This window comes from Ischnura elegans, chromosome 10 (genome assembly GCF_921293095.1).
Source record: "Ischnura elegans chromosome 10, ioIscEleg1.1, whole genome shotgun sequence".
In the NCBI taxonomy this organism is placed as follows: domain Eukaryota; kingdom Metazoa; phylum Arthropoda; class Insecta; order Odonata; family Coenagrionidae; genus Ischnura; species Ischnura elegans.
Genome location: NC_060255.1, coordinates 37,089,131 through 37,109,145, shown reverse-complemented (window position 1 = coordinate 37,109,145; position 20,015 = coordinate 37,089,131). Strand labels below are relative to the sequence as shown.

Sequence of the window (20,015 nt, the reverse complement as noted above, 5' to 3'; positions counted from 1 at the left end):
GAATAAAGAACACCCATATCTATTCTTGCGGCAAGCGATGTCTCTTTTTCATTGTTTCTGGTGGGGTTGGAAAGCTGTGCTCGTGGTAAGGGTGCTTGAGTTCCCTTGTTCCACCTCCTCGTAGCATGTGACGAACCCTGTGCAGTATTGCTCCGTATCGACATAGTTAAAATTACGATTTGACTTTGCACTACTCCATCGAAAACAGATATTCCTCTGTAATCTTCATCTAAATCCTCATAAGTACTACCCCACAAACCACCTTAAAAAATGTGTGGCGGGAGTGTACACCAGCCCTTAACAAAATAAGTGAGTAGATGCGTGTTGTACATGTGCAGCTTCTTAGTCCCACCGATCATTTCTTTAAAATATTATCCGTAACGTATTACCTCGGGAGGTGTTCTATGTGTCACTCCCTAAGATGTCTTTTCAAAATAGCTCAAACAACGTATGCCCCTCACGTAGCCTCCGTTTTACGTAGAAGTACCCTGATTTTGGACGAGTCACCTGAGGTATTTATTTAAGCTCGTTCCCGCAGACGTTAAAATATTGGATAAAAAGCTGGTTTTATGAATATTTCTTTTCGAAGTTTAGGATTGCGTAAGAGTTTTGGAAACGATTGAAATCAATTTCTTTTTTCTGTCTCAATCGATAAGATATCTATCTAATTTTTGCGATTTTTCTCGTATTTTTAGTTTTATATGTAACCTGGAAGATTGTATTTCTTTAACTTATATGCTATCAGCAGATGTTAGCCAAATTTTAAAGTAAAATGTACTCGTAGAAAGGAAATGCTATAACAAAAATAGGCCTGGCATTTATTAAAGTCATTTATCGTGCATGGGAGAAAGGAATTCCCATTCTTATCCGTTTGGAAAAACATTACTCTTAATTTAAAGTTTCTGTCAGTCCTGAAAATGCAGTAGGATTCTCATACAATGTTTCCCGTATCGCTCCTAAGGATATCGAATCTCTATTGCTTAAGAAATCTAAACCTAGCGCGTAGCCTCCGAGTCTCTAGCGGCTCCCAAACTAAATCGCTTAATATCTGTGTTACGCTTTCTATCTCTCGGGTATATATCGTTTAAATTGACGATTTGATACCTCAGAGATATATTCTGTGAGCATTGAAATCGAGAGAATCGTTGAGTCGTGCTACCCTTCCGATTGTATCACCCCCGTCCATTAACATGCCTCTACACATGAAGCGCGACTGCTGGTTGGGTTTCAACGGTGTGGGAGTGAAATCCACTCCTTTTTATCCTCTTTTTTTATTGAAGTGGTCATAAAAGGGAAACGCCACGGTTTTCGGGCAGAACGAGGGTCGAAACAGTGAAATGGTAAACGGTCTTCCATTCCATGCCGTGTGTTTCCCTGGTCCGCCATCAGGGATCGCGCGCGATGAGTGCTCGTCCAGCCCCAATCTCTCTCGACCCCCGCACCAGTACGAGTTGACCCGGCGGATGCATAGATGGCTCTGCCTGAAATAATTCCATTTCCATCCTTCAACTGTTTTCGCCAATGACAGTTTTCTCTGTCCCCGAATGGTGACCAAAGAGAATAAATATAACTATAGGCGGGTTAAAATGAGTGTGGTAATTGTTCATGCGTGCGAGCCACCTCGGTGTATTTTTTTTATTAAAATTCAATAAGTCTTTCTGATATGATAGAAATTGGAAACGTATCCTGATATGGTGTTCACCACAACGTCCTTCCGATAATGTAGTAAATAAAAGTTCAGGCAATATTTAGTGAGGAGCCGGCCATAAAATGTGCTTCCATTGATTCATAATTACTAGTTTTCACCATTTTTTACACACATCAGATTTCCATTACACCACCGGGATTGTGTGGACTATAGTCCTCTGGGTTATTCGTTTCAATGTTTTCTTCGTATTGAATTAAATAATATATTTTATTCAACAAAGCGAAAACCTATGACCGCAACATTATTTTTCATAGTTATTTCTAATCTAAAATGGATTCACGCACCATTATTATTCATATTTTCATAGTTTTCATCACATGGTTACATTTGGTTTGTAAAGCATAGATATATGTATATTTCTTTTGTATAATTCTTTAAATATTTACAATAATTATTAATTCAATAGCCCTTGTATTGATGTTCTCCTTTCCCTGATGGGGTAGTTTTTCATGCAACCGCCATTGGTAGTCATGATAAAAAGGTAATTTATCTATTTCTTTATAACTAAGATATTTTTTGCAAAAATATAAGTATTAAACTTAATTATTATTTCCTTATAGCTAAATCGTTAACACTATGCATTGTTCAGACTTTGTCCGAGTAGTAATCTTAATTTTTGAAGTGTATTCCCAGTTACCTTCCTTATCGAGAATTATTTTTTTATGTAGCTTGAAATTTTGGTTTCTTTTTATCTCTTTACTAAGTACTAGATGCCTGCAGTGTTTGAGCCTCTACTTCAAATCACTTAATAATAATTTATTATCCATATTCGTGATCTATAAATTTCTGTGAAAAATCAGTTCCATTTCCACTCCAGAGTTATTTTATTCACGATCGAATGAAGTGATAAATGGTTCCCCTTAAATATACGGAATGATTAAATGCAATTTGATTGAAGCTGACATTTCGCCTCACTCGGCGTGGAAAGTCATTCACGTTTCTTTAATGGAGAGTGATTTTGGAGTCACCTTAATAGCCAGCCGGCACTCACCATTTCAGTGTGTTTCCGGAATTGGCGGTAGAGAAAAAAAAAGACGGAAAATGAAAAGAAGAAAAAAAAAAACAAGTGCCGGCGATTAAAACGCTTCGCCCGACCGTCACCTGTTCTCCATTTTTTTTTATTTCGCCCCAACATCCCCACTCCACAGCGCACGGCCGATTTTCACCTGTTATTTTTCTCTCTTTTTCTCCTTTGCAGGCCATCCGCTGCACCGTGCCATCGTGTTCATGCGAGTGCTTCACGCCCGGAAAGATGCACGTCCGATACTGCGACACCTGCAAGCACGGATGGGTCCCACACGGTAAGTCTCCACGACAACAGCCCGCCATTTAGTCATACGTGTGTGTTTTCTACGCCGCACGCGCCTTTATTTTTTTTTATGACGTCTCACGCGAATCCTTAGTGCATGCATGCACGTGCTATTTGTGTGAGGACTTTTTTTTCATCTCTCTTTCACGCTCTTGGTTTAAGTGCATATATGATTTACTGATGAAAACACCAGCAGAAAAGTACCGAAAAATCCGAGTACAAACATCACGTGATTATTGAGAGAGTACTATCACTAAGTTATAAGGATGCTAGCCATAAATTATTCAAAACAACTGAACCTATGTGTAAGGTATATTGATCAATATTAACGATTGAAATCTCCCAAAAATCCCTGTTTAGACCGCGGATTAAACAAAAAATCGATGTTTAATACTTTTGATAGTTTATAGGACTAATTAGCGAGCTGATATTGGAACCGCTAGTTTTCTACACGTAAATTCTCTTCTAAATTATGAAAAGATTAAATTTACTTGCAATTTTCGACCAATATTTTACAAAAGTGAAGTTGAAATAATTAATTGTAACCTGAAGATGAAGATAAATCAACATGTATCGAAACCAGTCGTGAAGTTGAACTATTTTTGGAAAATTGCCTGCAATTTTTGTTTTGTCGATTCAATAGTATTCTGGAGAATTAAGCGAGAAATTACCCTTTCTATGTTTCTCGTAGTAATAAGTTTCTCTTGAAAACGTATTCCTTCAGAAGAGAAGAGCGAGGATGAAGATAAAAATGAAGAATAGTTCACATTGTTTGAAATAGTTCCCTGGATTCAGACTGTCATCCCTATTTTAAATGAGGTTATACGCATACCTCTGTGTTTACAGGATGAAACAATAAGGTGAGTAGTCCGTTTCGCTGAAACGAGTAAAATCCCTCCTTTACGTATATGCGCGCGATGGATAATAGTTGATCTACTAGCCAACTCAACTACTGCCATCTCTTCAGATGAAATTGGAAGTAATCCCGAGGATTGAAGCAAATTCATTTTTTTCTGTTACCGACACAGAGTAAGGCTTATTTATCGAGTGGTCGGCGTCTTCAACGTGCCATTTATCTTTCCATCTTGTCCTTTTTTTTCCTTCGGTGGCCTGCAGTTTACCGAACGGTGGATTAGTATGCAGATTGGCACAGTAAAGAGCGTAGGTAACTGGAGCGTCGAGGAACGAAAGAGGGGGAATGGGAAAAGAGCAAGTGCATCGTGGTCTGTTGGAGGCAAGGAACTCGCCGGAGCGATTTAGCACCATCCTACATGTGGGGATAATCCCTTGAAAGAATGCGAAAGCCAAGTTTATCCTGCCATTTGCCATGGCGTCATCCGCGAATATTTCAAAATAGGATCCTCATGTCGGCCTCTAAATGTGTTGTCACCCACCGCGCATTTAAATGGGTATACAAAATTCGCCACTCGCGTCGCTGACGGACAAATTGATCCGAGTCTCTCGGAAAAATTAGGCATGATTAAGGGTGTTAGCCAAAATTTATAGGGGATCGGGTTGGTGTGGTGGCTAGAGAGTTTGTTTCCCACCCAGTGGGCTCGGGTTCAAATCCCGGCGGTAGCAGAGAATTTTCAGTGACTGCCCGATCCCTACTTGTATGTTGTGTGGAGGACATTTCAAGGACAACACTCCTCCGCGTTAAGCCGTGGTCCCCTTGGCGCCTTTCGTTAAGAGCAGGCTATTGTCGACGCCGGGTTTCTCTCCACCCTTCCTTCCACACCCTTCCCTCATGGCGCAAATGACCTCAGCTGTCGGTCGCCTTCTCCAAATACTATGCCACCAAAATTTATATGCGTAATGACGTGATTTGTCAAATTCATAAAAGCTTAATGCAATTCCTTGAATTTTAGGAGACTATACTGAAAAATATTGGAAAAAAATGTTAGATCGCATTTCACTCCTCACCGCGTGAAGCATATTTTTGAAAGCCGATTAAAATGCGACCGAAGTGGCAACAGAAATCAGCCTTCTATGGGATGGAATTGGGCCTCATTATACAATCTCCTCGGTGACAGCTATCCAAAACTGTACTCATGTTCTGGTACGGGCAGGAAGAATCTAAAATATTTGCCAATCACAATGAAACGATGGAGATTATCCCTTGGCTATTTGTAATTACCACGTTCCTCGGGGTACTTGCTATGGTGACACTGTCGTGAAACTATACAACAGCATTCATGTTCTGATGTAGGAAAAATATTTCCCAATCACTTGTAACAATGCGAATAATTCCTTGTTCGCCAAAATGAAAATATCAAGTCCATCAGGGTATAAGCTATGTTGACCGGGCAACAGCAGGATTAATCGAAAAAATATTTGTGAATCACTTTAAGTACTCGGGATATTTTATTTAACACCTATTTTAAAATACCTAGTTCGTCGGGGTATAAGCCATTTTGACAGAACTATGAAACAACATTCATGCTGGCATATTGAAAATGCAAGATATTTCGGTAAAAACGTTTTCAAATAGCTATTTAATAATGCTAATAATCTTTTTATTGCATGCATTTTTATTGCATCGACAATATCTTCTCGATTTCTTTTGATGATAATAACGGTGACTGTTATATAATGAGGAAAACTCATTAAATATGCGTATAAGCTAAGCTTTTCCTGGTATCCATGGTGCACAAATTTTAGTTGATAACGTCGACATTGGCTTACAAGTGGCCATGAGTAAATTTGAGCGCAATTCATAGTTCATGTTAATCTTACAATTAGTGATGTAACTACGAAGTGGCTACTTAAATGCAGCTTCTTCGGGATCCATTGGAACTAGTTCTATTTAGTACTTTTGACCGAGGGGAGGAAGGGATACGGGAAGAAGTAGCTATCAGGGCCATGACTCTGCCATTGGCAAGCCGGGCCCTGATATTTGGGCCAAGGTTGTCAATAGGATGGTTAACTTAACCCTGAAATCAATTCATTCAGATAAATCAGTCTATGGAAGGGAAATATAAGTTGCGTTGAAAAAATAATCCCTACCCTCTCAAGTTTAAAATTGGAAAATACGGAAGTTCCCGCCCACTTTTCATGAGTTGTCGACGTCATAAGGGATCTATTTCATTCTCTTGGTGAGGAAAAACCTTCATTAAGGAATTCAATCGACTAAAAGGTTGTAAGCATCAAAAGACCAACCCATTTCATTGCAAAAGGCCGAGGAATAATTGTGAAGCGGTGACCCGCCCAGCAAGAGCTCGTGACGTCATCAATTCATCTGCGGAAGGGTTAAGGCCATCAATTTTTAGCCGCGAATATCTCTCACAGTAGATAACAGATTGACAAATGGGATAAAGTGTTTCTTTATTTTTTCAATTCCATCATTAACGACAGTAAAAAATATATTGTCGAACAGGTCCATTGGGGAACACCCTACCCAGCCGCGGAGGAACGAAACGGTCTCCGATAGATGGCAGCAGCGGCAGGGAAGTCTCTCCATACTTGACCACCCTCTCGACGCCTCCGTGGGTAAAGGATGAATAGATGGGAAAAAGGCTGTCGGAAAACACCGCTGCCGTTGAGGGTAGGAGAAAAAGGGAGATAGGTAGGTATAGTCAGTGCGCCGAGCGTGTTTCAGACATTACCTCCGTCATTACGATTAGATTTTACGAGCACATTCATTTGAGCGAAACGACTGAGGACGGTGAGCGAGGGTTGGGGGAGGGGAAGGCAATTAAGGGGAGCTATGTCGCTTTTCCCCCCTCCACCGTTTTCCCCTCCAACCCTTCTCCCGGCGAGCCACTTTCTTTTTATCGGATGACTCCTCAGAGAGCTCTCCACAGGAGATCTTCCTTGCCATCTAGTTCAATCAGCGTGACCGGTTAATTCCGATGACTACCATCTTTTTTTACTGTCGGTACATTTTTTGTCGTGCTCATATCCTCCGCGCGACCTAATTAGGATGGGTCTACGTGATCATAAATTACTCCGAGGGCTGTGACGACGGTGTCGTGTCCACGTGACTACATCAGTGAGACTACCTACTCAGTATCGGTGCAGGGGCTTTTGGGAAGGTCGAATGCCTTTTTTAGAAGTTCAAGTCAAGAATCAAGGGAATGGCATATAGGAGGCCCAATTCCATCCCATACAAGGCTGATTTCTGTTGCCATTTCGGTCGCATTTTAATCGGCTTTCATGAATGTCCGTGGCGCAATGATGAGTGCAATGCGATCCATTTTTTTCCAATATTTTCAGTATGGTCTTGCAAGGAATTACATTGAAGAGTTATGAATTTGATAGATCCTATCATTGTGAATCTGAATTTTGGCTAAAACCCTTAATTATACCATATTCCCCCGAAAAATCTAATCAATATGTCCGTCAGCGACGCGAATGGCGACTTTGTAAACCCATTTAAATGTGCGGTGTAAGACAACACATTTGATGCTGTCTTGAGGATTCTCATTTGTTGTATTCTTGCCAAAAATCTTAGTTGTACGGTGGATTGATAAATTACGCTACGCTGTTTGGTAATTATATTTTAGTAGTTATAGAACGCGACGTTCAGCTATTGATGATAATCGAAGTTTGGTTTGTTTCTCGAACTATGGCGGCATTGAGTTCAATGGGTTTTTTTCGTGTATTACTGTGCAGGATGTGTTGTTGCTCATTTCGGTCTATTGAATTTGAAGTGCAGGTTTTCATTGTAATTCAAAAGGGGTTTAACAAGTGCATTATTTTGTGCTCTGTGTATAGGTTGTTCAAATGATTTTGCTATTTCGTTCAGATATTGTGTTTTAATTTTGAGGTTTTCGTTCAAGAAGATATTCCACTAAAATATGCCTCGACTAATTTCATTAAAATAATCATGGAGGAAAATCCATAAGTCTTGGCTTCTTTCAGCATATTGTACCATGATTTAAAATGAAAACAGTGTTAATACTAATTCTATCAAAGTGGTCATATTTTTTACGCAGAGAAGTCTAATTTTTTTATACCCGTTGGCTGTACGAATGGTTATGCGAAACTAATTCTGCATGACATTCTGGGTAAAATACAGCCTAAAGATAACATTGAGACGATGTAGGAAATTAAGTAAGTCTGTATTATGGATGATGGATGCTGAAATGTAGGTGGTATTTCATAACTTCTTTGGATCAAAGGAGTATATTTCCTGTTATTTACATAATAAGTGTTTCTTTTGGTTTTCCAGTATAATAAATGCTTTCTCACGCAGCTTTCATTGATATAAATCCCATAAAATTTAGTACTTAACCCGAAAAACTATGATTTAAGTATATTGGGACTAGCCACGGTCACTACGAGTCACCCGCAATGCTCAAATTGTGCGAAAATCCGCAGAGAATAAAATTTATTCGCTTTGACCCGAATAACAAGTACTACATGTCGTTCTGGTAGAAATCAGACTAAAGATAATATTGAAATAATGTTGGCTATGGATTAGAGCCATGCTTAAGGCAATAGATGCTGATGATATTACATAGATGCTGAAAATAAACTAATTAAATCCTCATATAACATGTTAAGACTTGCCAAAGACTGGATTTTCTCACAAGAAATAATTGAACATTTATTTTGATGTTATTTCTATAACACTCACGCATTATTTACTGCATTTTTATTTTATTTTATTGGCATTAATTTTTGTTATTTGATGGCGGCTCAATTCTGGCCCTGTGACCTTTGAGACCACATAAAGCTCTTTGTTATCTTTGCTATGAAGCTGTAAAATCAAAATATAAAAAAAGTATTATTATTATAAACCCGGGTCGTATTTAATAAATGGAGCGAATGAAATGAATGAATAACTCAAACTTTGTTTTTCCACATATTTTTTATTAAATCACAACCATGGTTTAAACGGTTAACGTCATCTTCTAGAAAAACTATACCAGAGCACTTTTAACGTATTCATTCATCATTTCAGCGAGTATAGCCGGAAAACTCCAGCTTTAAATGGGGTGAATATAAAAAGTTATTTGAGTTGCATTTTGTAATCCCACCCATTCCTCGTTAGCTCGACCTGTGAGAAGTAGGAAGTGGAATGTTCCAATGAGCGATTATTACGCGAAAAGCAATCGCCTTTTGCTGTTTCTCGCCGCTCCAAGGAGAGCGCCCTGTATGGGTACCTACCTAGCCGCTAACTCTCTCTCTCTCTCCTCAGTCAACTGCGAACGGTACTTCTAAATGTCTTGCCTCACTCATCCCCCCTCCCCCAGCGAGGAGACGTGTCACCCAGGAAACTACATCCTCCTTCCCCTCACCCCTTTTTAGTTCCCACTCCAGCCGTCGGTGTCGCCCCGGGCAGTGTGAAAGGATGAGCTCTGGAAGAGTGCAGTACACATACGCGCCAGAACTGGTTTTTGCGCCAAACTCCCCATCCCTCTACAATCCCCCCTCCCCACGTATCTCCCCCACCCTTCCCGTTAACGCGGTAACCTTTCAAGGCATCCACCCACTGCTAGCGAATACGCACACGACCACGTACGTACACGCTGACCAGATACTTGCTGCATATGTATTGTAGTGGAGGTTTTGCGCGATGCGAAAAGAGGTGATGATGTGAGAAATTAAGTAGGGATAATTTAACCAATGCTTTTGCATTTTTTATAGACAATACTTTCTGTTATAATACAACGTCAAGGAAAAAACACCGAACTTCCCTCAATTTCGAGGCGATCGGGTTGGTGTAGTGGCTAGTGTTGGCTTCCCACTCGGCGGCCTCGGGTTCGAATCCCGGCGGAGAATTTTCAGAGACTGCCCGATCCCTGCTTGAATGTTGTGTGAAGCACATTCAAGGACAACACTCCGTCCGTCGCGCAAACGACCTCAGCTGTCGGTCACCTCCTCCATATACCATACTATACACTTAATTTCGATTGAAAATTATCAAGAGAGAAAGAGGTGGAGTGTAAGACGATACATATCCTTTTCAGTAGGGATGAGTCGATTCCTATTTTTTCGATTCCTACTCAAATGTCGAGTCTTTCGAATCAATTCCCGATTCTCGACTCCGATTCCATCGATTCTTATTCATACTAACATATGGGATAATATTGATTTATCAGTAGCATTGCTGTCATTAAAGTTTAAGAATTAAATGGAATAACATAGGAGACGAGATTAAGTGACCAAAAAAGTAAATTTATTAAAAATAGCGAATTAGTATTATGGCAATACATATATCCTCAGATTCAATAAAATAATGAACACTCTAGCTGTCTCAGGCATAAATTTTAAAATTAATAACGTACATTGCTCAATGGCTCAAGTGTGTCGTGGCCTTAATGCCCCAAGCTTATAGTCTCTTTTCAAAATACTAAGTTCCTGGAATCGATAGAATCGAAATCGACTGCTCGTGAAATTTAGGCGATCGATTCCGGTTTCGTGCTCGATAATCGGTGGAATCGATAATCAACATTTGGAATCGACTCATCCCTACTTCTAAGCTTTAAGTCCGATAAAAATTCCCCTCTCTACCCAGCGTACTCAAAACAGTACGCTACACTTGGTAACAGAAAACTTTCGTAGTTTAGACAATAGAGCATCGGTATTACATTGGTGGCTATTAGAACCTATCCATTAAAAAGCGAAAGTTTTCAAAATATTGGTCGCATTTTGGAGGAACAAGAGTTTTTTTTTCAGATATTGAAAATTATTGCTACAACAGACCTCGAGTGCAAGAGAAAACAGTGGATTTTGAATGAAAGTGCCATGTTATTGCACGGGCAAATGTACCCATGCTCCTGGGTTATTTTCGGAAAAGAGCATACGCTGCCACCCTTTGTGGCGGGCACGAGTCTGCGGTTATCCGTCGGTGACTCTATACCGTCAGCAATATATTCTTTACTGCAACGAGAGTTCATTTATGCCGTCCTAAGGACCAGTTGCGCAGTGCTTAATTGAGGGCTTACGGACGGCAACGGTCACGGTTTTTAACATTTTGTCTTTGAGCTCATGACCGTGATTGTGGCCGTGTCCAAGGCCTTTGTTTGGGATTATACTATCGGTTTTTCCTATGCACCACAAACTCGGGTAAAACCTTTACCACCCTTCCAATGTGCCAATCTGTCGTTCAGTGTTAACCTTGCTATCTACCATCTTCTTGTTTACAACACGTAAAAGTTGAAAGAAATTTATTTTTTTAAGTAACTTATAGAAAATTAAGTATTCCTACATAAAAGATAATTATTCATCTTCGGAAAAGTCATCCAAGCTTTGATTTAAGGTCTCGATGAGGAATGTCATCTCTTGTAAAAGTCTCAATCATATGAATCTTCTTGAGGTAATAAAAACTTCTTTCCCTCCACTTGCCCTTCTATGGTTGGTTTCAGCAGGCCATCATGTCTCATAATGTGGCCTACTAATAAGTGTCATGTCTTCTCCGTAAGATTTTTAAAAGACTTCTCTTTTCTCTCACTCTTCTCAGCACTTTCTGATTACTTACTTTCATTTTACCTTCATTGCAATAGTTAACTTAAAAGAATAAAGGCCTTTCACTAACGGTTGGAGACTCAAACATACCATTTTAGCATTTATTGTAGCAATGTAGCTGCGTTTTATGCTTTGGTTTGATGAAGCAAAAACGGATGCATTTCACTAATTCATGTGTTCTCGCCAATTCACTCCTCGGGTATTTACAATCATATCCTCCCCCGATTTATTTCATCTTCCAATTGTAAATACAGTCATTAAATAATCAAAAATAAGTTGCACTTTATGAAAAAATCAGTCTCTGCCGTCCTCAAAGCAGGATTAGGCACCTAAAGTTAAATATCGCTAAAGCTACCGTATTATGCAATGCAAGTTTGGTCCGTTTTGACAAAAAGACACTCGTTGACTGCTAATTTCCGGGTTCTCCAGCCGCGTCTGTCGTTTATGGTTGACTACAGTTTCGGAAGCCATCCTGCTTCCGTCTTCAGGTCGAAGGTGAGAAGTTTTCATTTTTTTGCCGTCTTATATAGCACTGGCCGATCTCCCTGTCCCTGTTATATTTTGTCTTTTGTGAATTTCAATTGCTTCCTTGATTTGCCTCTCGTTGTCTATTGTTGAGCGAGTGGAATCTCAAGAAAAGGTAGTGCTTGAGCGAGAGTAATGCGTTATCTTACGACAAGTTCTAGTGTCCAGTATTGGTATTGACCATTCGTTTCATTAGGATCACCCAAGAAGGTTGTAAATATCTGGAGGGGGCACCACTGGTTCCGAGCGAGGAGCGAAGTGTGGCCGGAATGGGGGTGCTTGGGAAGGATTAGCCACGCCTACTTTGACCAAAGCATTGATAATCCCATAAGGGTCATTGCTTACTATTTGGTAAAATTTTTGGCCATCACTCGTTCATAAATTAAAATAAACCATGGAACGCACGCAGTAAACTTTTTTCTTACTTCATTGTTAGGCTTCGCAATGTTATGTCTCAAACACTTTTTCCCAGGGAAAAATAAATATCAATCACCACGGTTACGTTTTACAACCAGCACAGCTGAAAATAAAATTGTACGAGTGTGAATTAGTCATTTCCCTGCGCTTATACTGGTATTTTTTATTATAGACAACGAAAAAATATCAATTAGGTACAGTAAAAAGTATATATCAAGGATATTCCCAACATTAAAGTGGCTAACATGACACAGAGTTTATACATTAATGGAAGTATCGCGAATGTTGGGAAAAATCCGATAACAATCACCGGCTAAATATTAATAATTATAAAATGCCTTTATACGGGCGAGGTTGAGACTAAGAAGTCCCCTCTTCCACCTAACCCCTCCATATCTACAATGCAAACATATTAAACAATAGTAGACAAACGTTTACAATACAGAGGATATACAATATTTGTGAAATGTCAAAAATATGAACAACTGTATGTGAAAATTTTGTGGAAGAAAGATTTCTGTTTGTGAGAAAAACATTTGGATACGGGTGTAGTATCCTTCAGCGAAAAAACCCACTGCAGGAAACGCCCACACAAGAAGGGGGCCGTGAAAAACCTGCGGAAATTATTATTATTATGGTAGCATTGTCCACCTAATGTAGTGCATTTTCTGAATAAAACTCAGCCATCTCAAAATATATCAGTCGGAGACCAAGTCCAAAAATTGTCAAACAAAGATGGCGGAACTTTGACCACGCTAAAAACTCGGAGACAGCGCCTCAAGATATTCACAACCTCTTCGGGATCACCCTTCCAGTCCCTTCTCCCGGTATCGCCTCCCCGCGAGATGCGCTATCGAAGAGGGTGGGGGAGGCAGGAAGCGAGGGGGTCGGGGGAGGGGGCACCTTAGAGATGTCCGCAGCAGGGCGGGGAGTGTTATCGTGGGAGTGAATCGCCGCCGTGCTTCGACTCGGCGTTCGGCTTTGCTGAACACCGCGACCCGCTTATTAACTCTCGCCTGCTCTCCGGCCACCTCCCACCCCAAGCGGACAGCACACCCTTCCCCCCTCTTCCCCATCACCTAGATGGCAACGTGTCGGCATAAGATCACCTTTACGAAGCGTAGAATCAAGGGGACTGCATGGAGGAGGCCCAATTCCATCAAATATAAGGCTGATTTCTGCTGCCACTTCGGTCGTATTTTAATTGGATTTCGTAAATGTCGCCAACGCGGTTATGAGTGCAAGGCGATCCACTTTTTTCCAATAATATATTGAACCCCACCGAACAAAATTCCTGGCTATCCCACTGCATCAAATAAGCACTATTTCCCATCGTAATAGCAGTCTATGTCGTAAAATATGAGTAGGAATGGCTGATTGCAGGAATAAATTGTGGGAATTTTTTTATTCCGATATCATGAAATGTTTTAGAACGAAAGTGATAATAATCCTAGATTAATTCGTGATAACATCAATTTCCCCCTGCCAAAGTGTATTTGAGCTTTTAATCCATTAGATTTGTTTGCCTTTTTTCAGATTTTCAGATGATTACTCTTCTTCCTTTTCTCCACCAAACTCGAGAACGTCTATCCACGATACAAATAGCTCAGTGCTTACAAGTGCCATTGCTTAGTCAATTCTAAAAATTTTGAATAAGGGACACACTCCATGGATGATTGGAAAGAGAAAACATGTGCAATCGAAAAACTAAAGGATTAAAAAACCAGGCTACAGATGAACATCGACAAGAAATTGTAAAAGTGAAATTTGTCGTGTAAACATATCGATCAGTGTTGGCTTCCCACCCGGCGGGCTTTGGTTCAAATCCCTGCAGTGGCAGAGAATATTCAGACACTACCCGATCCCTGCTTGAGTGTTGCGTGGAGGACATTTCAAGCGCAATACTCCGTCCGTCGGATGATACGTTAAGCCGTGGTCCCCTTGGCGCCTTTCGTTAAGAGCAGGCTAATGCCGACGCCAGGTTTCTCTCCACCCTTCCTTCCATACTCTTCCCTCATGGCGCAAATGACCTCAGCTATCGGTCGCCTCCTCCAAATACCATACCAACATATCGATCCGAATGCATGGAAATGCAGGTTGTTTCAAAAAGAGTATACATATTATAAAGTATTTTTGTCTAAACTATCAATCGTTGGACCTCGGTTCGGTTAATGGAGAAACAAAGGCATAGTCTAGTTTATATTAACAGCTGCTAGGTCTTAATTGCCTTCTGTTTTGCTTGGTAATCGTCATATGCTTGAAATAGCTACTCCGTATCAGAAATCATTTTGTGTCCTCAAGTTTAGGAAGAGCAATTCCGTGATTACAGTGCAAAGACATTTCAGATTGAGGTACCTAATTGATGCTTCGAATTGGTGGATCATTTGCAGATGGTATCGACAGTTTGTAGATACAGGCTGTGTATGAAAAGGAGTGAGTCCTTGCCGCCCTCGTGTTTCTGAAGAAAATGATTCATGGCTTCAAAATGCTTTCCAACATAGTCCATCAAAATCAACTCGTCGTGCCATTTGGGAGTTACAACTGCCTACAACAATACCCTGTGACTTCTTCCTGTGGGGTTTTATTAAATACAATGTTTCCCACCACTCCCACAGCAACTCGAAGAGGTGAAGAACCGCACCCGTACAGCCATAACATCAGTCACGAAGGCCATGCCTAACAGAGTATGGGAGGAATTTTAGCATGCATATGATATTGTTAATGTCGATGATGAATGACGTGTTAAACATCCGTAATCTTAACTTGAGAGGTTCGTAAATATTTGTGTGAAGTTCGTATGTCTTAATGCTCAATAAATAGATGCATTCGAAATACTTACATTCTTTTTGAAACATTCAGTACTATATAAACCCAGCAGAAAAGAGAATCTCCCTTTTTACTGCTTACGTGATACAATTTTAGTCATAAAATATAATAATGATAATCTGAAATAATTCCAATGTCTCCATTCTTCCGGTGCTATCGCGTCGGTTGTTGATTTATGACATCGGATTCACTGGCACTGCTGCCAGCATCCTCAGGTCAAAGATGTTGGTCCACGATTCTCGTCCTCTTTATACACTGGCTCAGTCCCGCCAGTTGTGGCTACTGCTCCCTCATTGGCCCGTTTAATCAGTCTCCTCCAATTGGCATCCAAGTGGTAGATCTCGGCCCCATTAAAAGTGTTCGTCTGGACTATCTCAGATCATTCTCGGATAAGTCTGGGATAATATTTCCCATCTCCTACTATTATCCTGGCTTCGTCGAATTTAATGTCATGTTCCGGGGTCCAGGCATGTTCTGATATGGCCGACAGCTGGAAGTGCCTATTTTTCGTGGCCCTTCGGTGCTCTTGTATTTGTACTTTAAGTGAACGACAAGTATCACCAATGTACGTTTTCCCACAAGAGCAAGGCACCTTGTACACACCTTCGTGAAGGTCTAGGCGGCGGAAGAATGGAGACATTGGAACCTCGTTACCGCGGAAACCTACGTAGTCTCCTACGGTAATAATGAGGAATAGGTAGCAGCTATAATAGAATGATTAATCTTTCGACGGTATTCCTTCATGGATGGGCAGAGAAATAAAATTGTTCCCCTTTTTTCCCGCTCATGATTGTCATATAAAAGATAAAATGATCTAAGATATAGGTACCTATTTAAAGTTAATGGATTCGTATTTCTATACCGGTACAAAAAACACTGAGCACTCATTAAAATATATATAAAATACTCTTAATGACCTTACATTTACTAGCATTTCAGCGTCCGTAGTTAAATGATTAGCTATCATCTGCATGTACACGTGGAATTCTTAAGTCACAGCTGACGATAGGTACTCATTGTTCTGTCAAAAATCCTTGATTTTCGAATTATTATACAAATTATGTACATGGGTTTTTAGTAGGAGAGTTCTATTTTGGAATTATGTAATTCTTGTTATAAGAACCGCATGAAAATTAATTAATTGCAGTCAAGCTAAGGCCCATTCAATGGAAGCACCACCGGTTCAAAGATGTGTTAGCCATTCCGAATTCCATAAAAAATACGGCATTGAAAAAGACGGAGCGAGTTACGTGACCTCTCCTTGTGAGTCAAGTGATTAGTCTTCCTAAAGAGAACGTGGGCGTGATAGTTTCATGCACGCTTGCGATCCGAAGTCCCCCAAAGTAAACGTGGAGATTTAATCGTCTCACCTTGAATGTCAACGAACGGCCAGCGGTGGAGAAGGCGACACGCTCGACGAAATGGATTAGTGGGAGGGGAAAATTCTCCCGAGACCGGAAGGAAGGCTTGGGGGATCGCCATCAAATTGTTCTTATCACGAGCATTGTCTGCTTTGGGGGGATAAGACGCATTCCGTCCGCTGAGAGGCAGGTTCTGCCGTCTCGCATCCGGCTCGTCGAACTTTCGACCCCGCGGGACTGGTAAGGGGTTGACTTATCTTTAATGAGCGCCTATTAGAATGTCTTGTTCCTCACTCAAAGTGAAAACATGTAGTTGAATGATCTTCTATATTATTTCTACTGTATAGATACCTTTTTCTCAACTTATACGCAACCAAACTCTACAAATGAGGTACCAAAATGCACAGAATTTATCAGAGAACATGCGACGACATATCTTACTTCCTAAATATTGCTATTGTTTCCTAAAATTGGGTTTTAAATAATAAAAAAATAATAAAAAACGGTAAATATTCCTGACGTAAACGGCAAACAAACTGATACATTTGTTCATTTGCAACAATATCTTGCATTCTTTAAATAACTTTTATCAAAATGCGGCTGATTCCACATTCAAGTCTCCTGTTGATACGTAAGTATGAGTCATCATGTGTGTTTAACAGAGGATAGTGTAATTACTTCCAGTGTTGTGTTTAAAGAGGTCCTCTGACCTCAATTTGTACATGAACATTCCAATTAAATTTGTACATAAGACCCTGCCTTTGTTTTGTACATTTTAAAATTAGAAACGCGCCTATCCCTCTGTGGACCTGCGTTGAAAAGAGCGGGGGAAGCCCGCTGGGAGCGGGCGCATCACGCTCGTTTTTTTGTATTTTGTACGTGGTTGTGTCAATACTTACATCCTTTTTTATATTTTCCGGGGTTTTATCCCGTGATACAATAGGAATTTTCTGCCTTTTCAGGTTGTATCATTAAGATAGTGTAAAAGTACGGAAGGACAAGATGGTGCAGAAAGGAATTATTTTTCGAAATCTTATTCTGCAAAAAAGTTGACTTGTTATAAAAATTGGCGTTCATGACGTGGTTGGTAAATAAGAACACAACCTCGTATAATGGTGCCTAAGCGAAAAGTTTGGTCCACCGGAATGAGTCAACGCGGTATTAACCTGAAAGAATTTATGAATTTGATCAGCCTTTCGAAGCCTCCATAACATTGTTAAAATTGGTTCAATAATTGTCACACTAATTTTCGGCCCAGCCTTTTTCCCAAAATTTGCATTTTGCATTCCAAGTTTAGGCGTTGCCTAGAACATTAAATTATGAAATAGCTCATTCATTGCTAAAACATTAGTATTACATTATTTTTCAAGGTTCTTAACCCTTTATAACCCAGAGCTGCTTCTGGGAGAGATTAAATTTCAAGACTTCTTATTTCAAAAAGTGAATATTTTCTACTCGATCTTAATAGGGTGGTTTCCTACTATTTTTTTATTGCCTAAATCGAAAGATTATTACTCCTGGAGTACGTATTTCACGTTTTTAGATTTTTAAATGACGATATCTATTTTTCGCGATTTAATGAAAAGTGAAAATTTTCTAGCGCGCGAAAACGCGACGCGGAAGTATGAATGTCGGGAAATCTCTCCGTGTGACGTATTTCTGGTTCCCGCTGCCGCTTGAGAGGTGACCTTGAGGCGATTTGAGCGCAGATACGATGCAGGCTGCTAGCGGGTAGCTGAGTACCCTGCTGGCTGGTAGCGCTTGGCTTAAATAAGGATTATTAATACCTTATCAAATGAAGAAAACTTTCCGACCTTAGCCAGTTTTAATAAGTGATTATTAAGACATGTTTCCCTGAGCTCTATGCCTCATGCATGCCTTCGTAATCTCAGACGATGTAAAACTCCTATCTCCTCGTATAGAAACTAGGTCCCTGTGACGTCGCGTGGAGTGGCATCGCATGGGCGCCAATCTGGCCCTTTTCAAATGAGGATAAAAATGGACCATTGCCATTCGTCTAAACCGGTATTTCTAAAACGAAATAATTTGTATATTATGAATACAGTAATGGTTGGTAACGAATCGCAATCAATAACTTTCGTTTTCTTTGATGAAGGGAACTACCCTATTATTCTGGCAGCTACATGTATCGTCATTAAATGTTACATCACAAAAGAGCATTTAGTTCAAATCTTTCCCGAATAAAGCTGAAAATGACGAAAAGCATTTTTGACCTCGACTTAGAAGCAAAAATGGGCTGTAATGGGTTAACAAGTGCTTAAACGGAATTGATAACAATGGTTCAGTGTTTGTCATTATCTAATTTTCGGCCCAGCCTTGAGAAAAATGGACTTTTTAAAGTGAGGGTGGTGCCTAGAACATTAAATTACGAAGAAGCAGATTTTTTGTTAAAAAGAATTAGCCTTGCACCATTTTTCAGGGTTCTTAAACGCAAACTGTAAGTAAACTACGTCACTGATGAGAGAACTGTGCCAATGAGAGCTTGAGGAAAATAGCGAGATTAGTGCTGAAATTCAAAACGTCGGGAACCGAGAATAGCTCACATCAACGGCACGTGCAAAGTTCGCCTTCAAACTGCCAGCAGCGAGACGGGAAGGAATTTCGGGCTCTGCGGGAGGAACGTGGTTTAAAAGACCATCTCCGCCGTACCTCGAGACAAAACCCTTTCCCCCTCGGGCCATCGGGTACGACTAAAAAAAATATTCATATTATTCCTCCACCATTTTTTTCCGGGTACTGCCTGAGCCCTCAATACATTCTCGGCAGCAGTTCTTATGCAAATTAGAATCGATATGTATCGGAATCTAATAGAGAGCACATAAAAAGTCTCGGGAAACAACACGCAGCTCATCAGAGTGCAGGCGATCCTGAAGACTGTAGCCATTCCAGTCCGTTGGATCAAATACCTTCCTCCCTCTACGACCGAGTGAATAACTCTGCATAATCGACGGGCCATTTCAAGAGGAAAAACATTGAGGAGAAGGGAATCTTTCCGTTCCACGTAGTGTGAGAGGAAAAAAATAAATCTCAATTGGAGGAGATTGCGGATGAGGGAGTTTGAAGGTAGAGAGTTTTTGTTCGCTCCCAGGGAATAAGGAGGGTATGCCGGACGAATTTATTTCGCCTTCAGGACGTTTCCTCACGACTATGCGATTAAAATAAATTATTTTTTAGTTTTATTTTATATTTTTCACCAATGTTGTTTAAAACATACTGCTTTCTCATGCGATTTCCCCGCTTATCTGATAGTAAAGTTAAGATGCATTGCATGATAATTTAATAATATGCGTATTTTTCAATTCAACTTTTTGTTGCAGTTAAAAGACACCGCGGTGTCATTTTCTTAAGTTTATATGGCTGGATATAATTTTATACATTTCCGAGAGCAGTACCCATACAATTTTTCTCTCACTATCAATATCCTTAGCTCTTA

The 20,015-nt window shown here is 40.2% G+C and overlaps 1 protein-coding gene across 1 annotated transcript in view; it reads left to right on the top strand.

The window, feature by feature from the left end:
- Window positions 1-20,015, top strand: part of LOC124166812 — a 497,419-nt gene that overhangs the window by 260,260 nt on the left and 217,144 nt on the right. The window contains exon 3 of the mRNA XM_046544505.1: window positions 2,907-3,009. Within this exon, the coding sequence (XP_046400461.1) occupies window positions 2,907-3,009 (103 nt within the window). The remainder of the gene's footprint in view (window positions 1-2,906; window positions 3,010-20,015) is intronic.